At 43.2% G+C, this 10,035-nt stretch overlaps 1 protein-coding gene across 3 annotated transcripts in view; it reads right to left on the bottom strand.

The window, feature by feature from the left end:
- The window catches only part of LOC138979611 (proton channel OtopLc-like), a 19,452-nt gene extending 10,910 nt beyond the window's left edge, over nt 1–8,542 (bottom strand). The window contains exons 1-4 of one of the 3 annotated variants that reach the window (XM_070352323.1): nt 8,377–8,542; nt 5,626–5,803; nt 4,246–4,357; nt 3,682–3,958 (exon numbers count right to left, since the gene is read on the bottom strand). In XM_070352323.1, the coding sequence (XP_070208424.1) occupies nt 3,682–3,958; nt 4,246–4,357; nt 5,626–5,803; nt 8,377–8,383 (574 nt within the window). In that variant the 5' untranslated portion in view covers nt 8,384–8,542. Of the gene's footprint in view, nt 1–3,681; nt 3,959–4,245; nt 4,358–5,625; nt 5,804–6,970; nt 7,044–7,803; nt 7,904–8,376 lie in introns of those variants that run through there. The other 2 variants (XM_070352324.1, XM_070352325.1) reach the window with 2 other exon arrangements.
- Nucleotides 8,543–10,035: the final 1,493 nt, after the last annotated feature.

Raw genomic sequence — 10,035 nt, 5'->3', positions numbered from 1 at the left:
ACCACTTACCTATAGCACCAACACGCAGGTAGAAGCTACCTGTATGATTATTGGGCATCTCGTTGTAGGCCACTTACCTATAGCACCAACACGCAGGTAGAAGCTACCTGTATGATTATTGGGCATCTCGTTGTAGGCCACTTACCTATAGCACCAACACGCAGGTAGAAGCTACCTGTATGATTATTGGGCATCTCGTTGTAGGCCACTTACCTATAGCACCAACACGCAGGTAGAAGCTACCTGTATGATTATTGGGCATCTCGTTGTAGACCACTTACCTATAGCACCAACACGCAGGTAGAAGCTACCTGTATGATTATTGGGCATCTCGTTGTAGGCCACTTACCTATAGCACCAACACGCAGGTAGAAGCTACCTGTATGATTATTGGGCATCTCGTTGTAGGCCACTTACCTATAGCACCAACACGCAGGTAGAAGCTACCTGTATGATTATTGGGCATCTCGTTGTAGACCACTTACCTATAGCACCAACACGCAGGTAGAAGCTACCTGTATGATTATTGGGCATCTCGTTGTAGACCACTTACCTATAGCACCAACACGCAGGTAGAAGCTACCTGTATGATTATTGGGCATCTCGTTGTAGGCCACTTACCTATAGCACCAACACGCAGGTAGAAGCTACCTGTATGATTATTGGGCATCTCGTTGTAGGCCACTTACCTATAGCACCAACACGCAGGTAGAAGCTACCTGTATGATTATTGGGCATCTCGTTGTAGACCACTTACCTATAGCACCAACACGCAGGTAGAAGCTACCTGTATGATTATTGGGCATCTCGTTGTAGGCCACTTACCTATAGCACCAACACGCAGGTAGAAGCTACCTGTATGATTATTGGGCATCTCGTTGTAGACCACTTACCTATAGCACCAACACGCAGGTAGAAGCTACCTGTATGATTATTGGGCATCTCGTTGTAGGCCACTTACCTATAGCACCAACACGCAGGTAGAAGCTACCTGTATGATTATTGGGCATCTCGTTGTAGGCCACTTACCTATAGCACCAACACGCAGGTAGAAGCTACCTGTATGATTATTGGGCATCTCGTTGTAGGCCACTTACCTATAGCACCAACACGCAGGTAGAAGCTACCTGTATGATTATTGGGCATCTCGTTGTAGGCCACTTACCTATAGCACCAACACGCAGGTAGAAGCTACCTGTATGATTATTGGGCATCTCGTTGTAGACCACTTACCTATAGCACCAACACGCAGGTAGAAGCTACCTGTATGATTATTGGGCATCTCGTTGTAGGCCACTTACCTATAGCACCAACACGCAGGTAGAAGCTACCTGTATGATTATTGGGCATCTCGTTGTAGACCACTTACCTATAGCACCAACACGCAGGTAGAAGCTACCTGTATGATTATTGGGCATCTCGTTGTAGACCACTTACCTATAGCACCAACACGCAGGTAGAAGCTACCTGTATGATTATTGGGCATCTCGTTGTAGGCCACTTACCTATAGCACCAACACGCAGGTAGAAGCTACCTGTATGATTATTGGGCATCTCGTTGTAGGCCACTTACCTATAGCACCAACACGCAGGTAGAAGCTACCTGTATGATTATTGGGCATCTCGTTGTAGACCACTTACCTATAGCACCAACACGCAGGTAGAAGCTACCTGTATGATTATTGGGCATCTCGTTGTAGGCCACTTACCTATAGCACCAACACGCAGGTAGAAGCTACCTGTATGATTATTGGGCATCTCGTTGTAGACCACTTACCTATAGCACCAACACGCAGGTAGAAGCTACCTGTATGATTATTGGGCATCTCGTTGTAGGCCACTTACCTATAGCACCAACACGCAGGTAGAAGCTACCTGTATGATTATTGGGCATCTCGTTGTAGGCCACTTACCTATAGCACCAACACGCAGGTAGAAGCTACCTGTATGATTATTGGGCATCTCGTTGTAGGCCACTTACCTATAGCACCAACACGCAGGTAGAAGCTACCTGTATGATTATTGGGCATCTCGTTGTAGACCACTTACCTATAGCACCAACACGCAGGTAGAAGCTACCTGTATGATTATTGGGCATCTCGTTGTAGACCACTTACCTATAGCACCAACACGCAGGTAGAAGCTACCTGTATGATTATTGGGCATCTCGTTGTAGACCACTTACCTATAGCACCAACACGCAGGTAGAAGCTACCTGTATGATTATTGGGCATCTCGTTGTAGGCCACTTACCTATAGCACCAACACGCAGGTAGAAGCTACCTGTATGATTATTGGGCATCTCGTTGTAGGCCACTTACCTATAGCACCAACACGCAGGTAGAAGCTACCTGTATGATTATTGGGCATCTCGTTGTAGGCCACTTACCTATAGCACCAACACGCAGGTAGAAGCTACCTGTATGATTATTGGGCATCTCGTTGTAGGCCACTTACCTATAGCACCAACACGCAGGTAGAAGCTACCTGTATGATTATTGGGCATCTCGTTGTAGACCACTTACCTATAGCACCAACACGCAGGTAGAAGCTACCTGTATGATTATTGGGCATCTCGTTGTAGACCACTTACCTATAGCACCAACACGCAGGTAGAAGCTACCTGTATGATTATTGGGCATCTCGTTGTAGACCACTTACCTATAGCACCAACACGCAGGTAGAAGCTACCTGTATGATTATTGGGCATCTCGTTGTAGACCACTTACCTATAGCACCAACACGCAGGTAGAAGCTACCTGTATGATTATTGGGCATCTCGTTGTAGACCACTTACCTATAGCACCAACACGCAGGTAGAAGCTACCTGTATGATTATTGGGCATCTCGTTGTAGACCACTTACCTATAGCACCAACACGCAGGTAGAAGCTACCTGTATGATTATTGGGCATCTCGTTGTAGACCACTTACCTATAGCACCAACACGCAGGTAGAAGCTACCTGTATGATTATTGGGCATCTCGTTGTAGACCACTTACCTATAGCACCAACACGCAGGTAGAAGCTACCTGTATGATTATTGGGCATCTCGTTGTAGACCACTTACCTATAGCACCAACACGCAGGTAGAAGCTACCTGTATGATTATTGGGCATCTCGTTGTAGACCACTTACCTATAGCACCAACACGCAGGTAGAAGCTACCTGTATGATTATTGGGCATCTCGTTGTAGACCACTTACCTATAGCACCAACACGCAGGTAGAAGCTACCTGTATGATTATTGGGCATCTCGTTGTAGACCACTTACCTATAGCACCAACACGCAGGTAGAAGCTACCTGTATGATTATTGGGCATCTCGTTGTAGGCCACTTACCTATAGCACCAACACGCAGGTAGAAGCTACCTGTATGATTATTGGGCATCTCGTTGTAGGCCACTTACCTATAGCACCAACACGCAGGTAGAAGCTACCTGTATGATTATTGGGCATCTCGTTGTAGACCACTTACCTATAGCACCAACACGCAGGTAGAAGCTACCTGTATGATTATTGGGCATCTCGTTGTAGACCACTTACCTATAGCACCAACACGCAGGTAGAAGCTACCTGTATGATTATTGGGCATCTCGTTGTAGACCACTTACCTATAGCACCAACACGCAGGTAGAAGCTACCTGTATGATTATTGGGCATCTCGTTGTAGACCACTTACCTATAGCACCAACACGCAGGTAGAAGCTACCTGTATGATTATTGGGCATCTCGTTGTAGACCACTCGACGTCGCTTGTGTCTAGAGGTTCCCCCGGTCCCGTTCTCCGCCGCTCCCAAGCCCTTCTCGCTCCTGCGCATAGCGGAAGCGGAAACGCTTCGCCGGAAGCTGGAGAATGCGCGTTTGATCGGCATGAAGGTGGCTTGTTTCCGCAGCAGGTAGCCGTAGACGTACGCCAGGAAGATGCCACTCATGAGGTACATGTAGATGTAGAAACCCTGACGGAAAACAACAGACTATTTTATGTTTGGGAAGACGCTGCCCTTTTAATCAATGAAACATTGAGATTACATAACACACTTGGTATCTGTATGTGTGACTGTACATGAGACTGAAACATTAATCTGTGGCACAAAAAATGTACCCTTACTTTTTCATAGTTTGCGACATCAACACACACACACACCACACACACACTCACACACACACATCAACATACACTCACACACACACACACACACACACACACACACACACATACACATACACACACACACACACACACCTCAAACATGTAAGAGTTGGGGTCAGCGAAGGTCTCGACGACAGGCAGCACAGCGCCCACCACCACCACCAGCAACCCGTACTGACCGGACATGATGGTCAACAGGCTCTCCCTGTGGCAGTGGTCAACAGTATACGTTTTATTTGGCATTTTTATTACATTCATTCAACTGTTGACTAAATGTTTTAACATAGACTGGGAATCGAGACGTAGGTGGCGATGCGTGTGAGTGTGTGTGTGCATGTGTGTGTGTGTGGGGGGGGGGGGGGCTGGGTGAGTGTATGTTTGTATGTGTGTTTATGTGTGTATGTATGTGTGTCAGTGGCAACATTATGCACAATCAAAAAACTCTTCTTCTTCTTCTTCTTCGTTCTTGGGCTGAAACTCCCACGTACACTCGTGTTGTTTGCACGAGTGGAATTTTACGTGTATGACCGTTTTTTTACCCCGCCATTTAGGCAGCCATACGCCGTTTTCGGAGGAAGCATGCTGGGTATTTTCGTGTTTCTATAACTCTGACATGGATTACAGGATCTTTTTCGTGCGCACTTGGTCTTATGCTTGCGTGTACACACGGGGGTGTTCGGACACCGAGGAGAGTCTGCACACAAAGTTGACTCTGAGAAATAAATCTCTCGCCGAACGTGGGGACGAACTCACGCTGACAGCGGCCAACTGGATACAAATCCAGCGCGCTACCGACTGAGCTACATCCCCGCCCCTAATCAAAATAAAATAAGGTGTGTTACTGCAACGTTTAATAATGACAAAACAAAACGTTACGTTCACTGATCTTCGACCCGGCGGTCTTTTGAGTGGACAGACAGAAAAACACTTATAATACAGAAAATAAACTTATTTGACAAATTGTCCAGAAACTAGCTCAGCAGACACAAGTGAGACAATCTCTGGACAATTTGTCAGATAAGTGTATTATAAGTGTATTATAAGTGTATTACAAGTGTATTATAAGTGTATTATAAGTGTATAATAAGTGTATTATAAGTATATTATAAGTGTATTATAGGTGTATTATAAGTGTATTATAAGTGTGTGTATGTCTGTCCTCTTCAGCGACCGCTGGGTCGAAGATCAGTGAAACGTGTCATAATTAAGATTTGTTGCTGAATGTCTACGAAAGCTAATGAGATCTAATTAGGCCTAACTAAGAGAACAACAACCAAGCACAAAATGAATTGTCTTCGTAAAAAAAGGTAGTTATCAGCATGAAACAACAGGTGGTCCATATTCGAGGCTCTTCCCCAAAATACCTATAAAAAAAATCAATGTCCATTACTAGTGAAGGTAGCCTACCATCACTTTTTCCTCCGTCAGTCATAACAAATCATTCACACGTATAAACAGTCATCATAAAAATACCTGAGATCTTTTGGTGTGCTTCCGTCAGCGACATGGCCAGCTGCGGAATTACCGTTAAGGAATGGTGACGTCATTTCGGACTTGCCAAATGACGTCATAGGAAAATGTCGGCCAACTCCGTCGTTTGACTTCGCCATATTGTTGGGCCGCTTACCGTCGGTGCGTTTCTGTTTCCCATCTGTGGTGGCAACAAAAGTGTGTTTTAGACAAAGTAAGTATAACAATAAAAATAGATAATAATAGATACATAAAATAAAATAAAAGACACACACAAAAAGAGTTATAGCCTTTCATTACTTGGGCGAAGTCGACTACGCGAAATATGCTCCGCGAAGCTGGCCGCACGGAGCTTTAGCACTAAGATTTCGTTTAAAAAGACTTCGCGGAGTCTTCACGAAGTCGACTTCAGGATCAATTAAGGAGCGCCCGAAGGGATAGAAAACAAGTCGCGTAAAGCGAAATTACTACATTTAGTCAAGCTGTGGAACTCACAGAATGAAACTGAACGCACTGCATTTTTTCACAATGACCGTAGTCCGCCGCTTGTGCAAAACGGAGTGAAACTGACGAGCCTGTTCAGCGCGGTAGTGGTTTCGCTGTGCTGCATAGCACGCTTTTCTGTACCTCTCTTCGTTTTAACTTTCTGAGCGTGTTTTTAATCCAAGCATGTCATATCTATATGTTTTTGGAATCAGGAACCGACATAAGATGAAATTGTTTTTAAATCGATTTCGGAAATTTAATTTTAATCATAATTTTTATATTTTTAATTTTCAGAGCTTGTTTTTAATCCAAATATAACATATTTATATGTTTTTGGAATCAGGAAATGATGTAGAATAAGATTAACGTAAATTTGGATCGTTTTATATAAACAAAAAAATTATTACAATTTTCAGATTTTTAATGACCAAAGTCATTAATTAATTTTTAAGCCACCAAGCTGAAATGCAATACCGAAGTCCGGCCTTTGTCGAAAATTGCTTTACAAAAATTCCAATCAATTTGATTGAAAAATGAGGGTGTGACAGTACCGCCTCAACTTTTACAAAAGGCCGGATATGACGTCATCAAAGATATTTATCGAAAAAATGAAAAAGATTTCCGGAGATATCATTCCCAGGAACTCTCATGTCAAATTTCATAAAGATCGGTCCAGTAGTTTGTTCTGAATCGCTCTACACACACACACGCACAGACAGACAGACAGACACACACACATACACCACGACCCACGTCTCGATTCCCCCTCTATGTTAAAACATTTAGTCAAAACTTGACTAAATGTAAAAACCACATAGACAAAAGAAATTGAACAGAACAGAATGCAAAAAGACTTCCAAACCAGGATGAACGAAGACTAGCTGTTAAATAAAACACGAACAAAAAACCACACAGTTAGAAGTGAGAGAGCTAAACCTAACAAAAGTTCATATTTACCAACCGAACCGAACGAGGAAGAGTCTACACATCTACGTTTGTATCTATTACAGATACACATGTGTGTTTTGTAAACTAACTCTAGCACTCCAACATTAAAATGTAACGACTGACACCCGCGACAATAGGGAAGTTCAAAGCTCACGCCTCCAGGTATGAGCCAAACAACTAGTGGTACAAATCAGATACCTCAAAGAATCAAGATTCGTGTACATTAAGACGAGCGGCATGTTTTCTTATATCGGTGAGATAGATGTTGATACTTTGATTTGACGTGTAACGTTACTGCTTCAGGATACACAGCACAGTTGGGGTGTTTGTTTGGTATTAACAAAAGTAGTCAACAGATTTCTTGCAACTGCTTATAAATAGGCAAGATTTAAAAAAAAAATATATATTAAACAACAACAACAACCATAGTGACCGCAACCAACAACGAAAACAACAACAACAACAAGAAACCACAACATCATTTCGACGACGACGACGATGATGATGGTGATCATGATTACCGCGACAACAACAACAACAACAACATTATACCTAAAAAAAAACCACCACACACACGCCTAAACCTTACACACGCACACGCGCACACACACACACACACACACACACACACACACACACACACACACACACACACACACACACACACACACCTTTCCACTCAATCAAATATGCAGTCAGTACCTCCATTAGCTTATTGTTAGCGTTCATCGTAATTTATTTACGTACCTGACATGGTGGCAGCACCCGAAAGTTGACACACGTGATAGACACACTATTCTAATTGTAATTCTTTTTTTTAGGAGAGTAAACAACAAAACGACAGCGGCGTACGACTGCCTAACTGACAGGGTAAAAACGGTCATACACGTAAAAGCCATGGGAGTTTCAGCCCATTATTGCAGAAGAACAAGAACAAGAAGAAGTAGAACAAGAACGAGAACAAGAAGAACGAGAACAAAAAGAACAAGAACAAGAAGAACAAGAACAAGAAGAACAAGAAGTAGAACAAGAACGAGAACAAGAACGAGAACAAGAACGAGAACAAGAACAAGAACGAGAACAAAAAGAACAAGAACGAGAACAAGAACGAGAAGAACAAGAACAAGAAGAAGTAGAACAAGAACGAGAACAAGAACGAGAACAAAAAGAACAAGAAGAACAAGAACGAGAACAAAAAGAACAAGAAGAACGAGAACAAGAAGAACAAGAACAAGAAGAACAAGAACAAGGAGAACAAGAACAACAAGAACAAGAACAACAAGAACAACAAGAACAAGAACAATCAATGCAAGGACTTACCTGACATGCTCTCGGTCTTGAAGAAAGGGGACAGGTGGTAGACACAACAGGTAAGGCATACACCTTCAACAGGTGAGAAAGTCTAATGGGGGCGTATCCACTAGCCGTGTCCTTCCATTATTCTTGACCTTGGTCAGTCAGCATTGACAGGGTCAATTTCGGGAACTCTCCCTGCATGGGTAAAAGTACAGTGTGTCAAAACATATTTAATGGAGTGATGTGTTTTGGTGGAGGGGGAGGGAGGGAGGGGGTGGAGGTGCGGAAGAGGTGAGTGAATAGGTAGGGGAGGGGTAGGTGAGCAGGATTTTAGGCGAGGGAGGGGAGGGGGAGGGTAAGGACGGGGGGGGGGGGGGGTAAGTAAAAATTGTGAGAGTGTGTCTATGCGTATGTTCCATGTGTTGACATATCATATGCACAAATGTGTACTTATATTGTAAAGATTGTGTTAGTTAACATGCAACTTTGCACACGTGCTCCCTGTCCACGTGTTTCAGACACACGCTAGTGACTGGCATACAAATCAACGTGTGAAAGTTTGCCTCAATTAAAATCACTCTTTCACAACCCGGCATACAAACCCGACAGAGTTATTCCCGAAAATCGTCTATTCGGTACCAGCGACCTGAAAAGTACAAAACATTACTGAAAGCAACTCCATGTCAACACTTAGACCTTCCCTAAACTCGTAGTACCCCTACGTCGGTCCTGCTGAAGTTAGGGGCTCCGCTCACATATGTAACTTCAGCAGGACCGACGAAGCACTGCAGATTATCCCAACCCGCTACACGTTGCATGAAAGGAAAACAGGCCAAGTACTCGTGCTGATTGTTCTCTTTGCCTGCGCGCGTATAGTATGTTGGTTATGTTTGGTCATAGTATGTTTGCTTATGTTTGGTCGTTATCTTTGCCTGTGCGTGTATTGTATGTTTGGTCGTTTTCTTTGCCTGTGCATGTATAGTTTGTTGGTTATGTTTGGTCGGTTTCTTTGCCTGTGCGTGTATAGTATGCTTGGTCGATGTATGTATTGTAAAGCGCTAAGAGTAGACATTTTTCTAGAATAGCGCTATAAAAGTTTGCATTATTATTATTATTATTAATCCCCATCGCGGCATAAATAATAAGCAGTGCGTCGTCTGTGCAGGTATATTCTGCCCATTACATATGTGAGCGGAGCCCCTCATCGCAGCCATGGGGCGCAGGTATGCACAATTTGGAGAGTTTTGTCCTGTAACCGTTTCAAACTCTAAGCAATTGTTTCGCGATGTCAATCAAGGTCACCCGACTTGTTGCCAACAGTCTAAATTTTGCTGGGTAGTCCAGTTGCTGTACATGTTACAGTAAATTCATCAAACCAGTAAATTTGTAAATTTACTGAAATTTTCAGTAAATTTGTAAATTTCCTGGGTGTCAAACTCAGTAAATTTGTAAATTTCCTGAATTTTTCAGTAAATTGGTAAATTTACGGAGTGAATTTACAAATTGACTGGTTTGATGAATTTACTGTAACATACATAAGATCTCCGACATTGCCCCACCCCCTCAGAGTAAGCCCCCATCTCCTGGCTGTGATCAGCATCATTTAGACTGTTGGCAACAAGACTATAGTACATTAGTATTGTTATGTCCGACACCACAATTGTATTATTCTTCAACCGCGTA

This window comes from Littorina saxatilis, linkage group LG11 (genome assembly GCF_037325665.1).
Source record: "Littorina saxatilis isolate snail1 linkage group LG11, US_GU_Lsax_2.0, whole genome shotgun sequence".
Taxonomy (NCBI): Eukaryota; Metazoa; Mollusca; class Gastropoda; order Littorinimorpha; family Littorinidae; genus Littorina; species Littorina saxatilis.
This window is presented reverse-complemented; position numbering and strand designations above follow the sequence as displayed.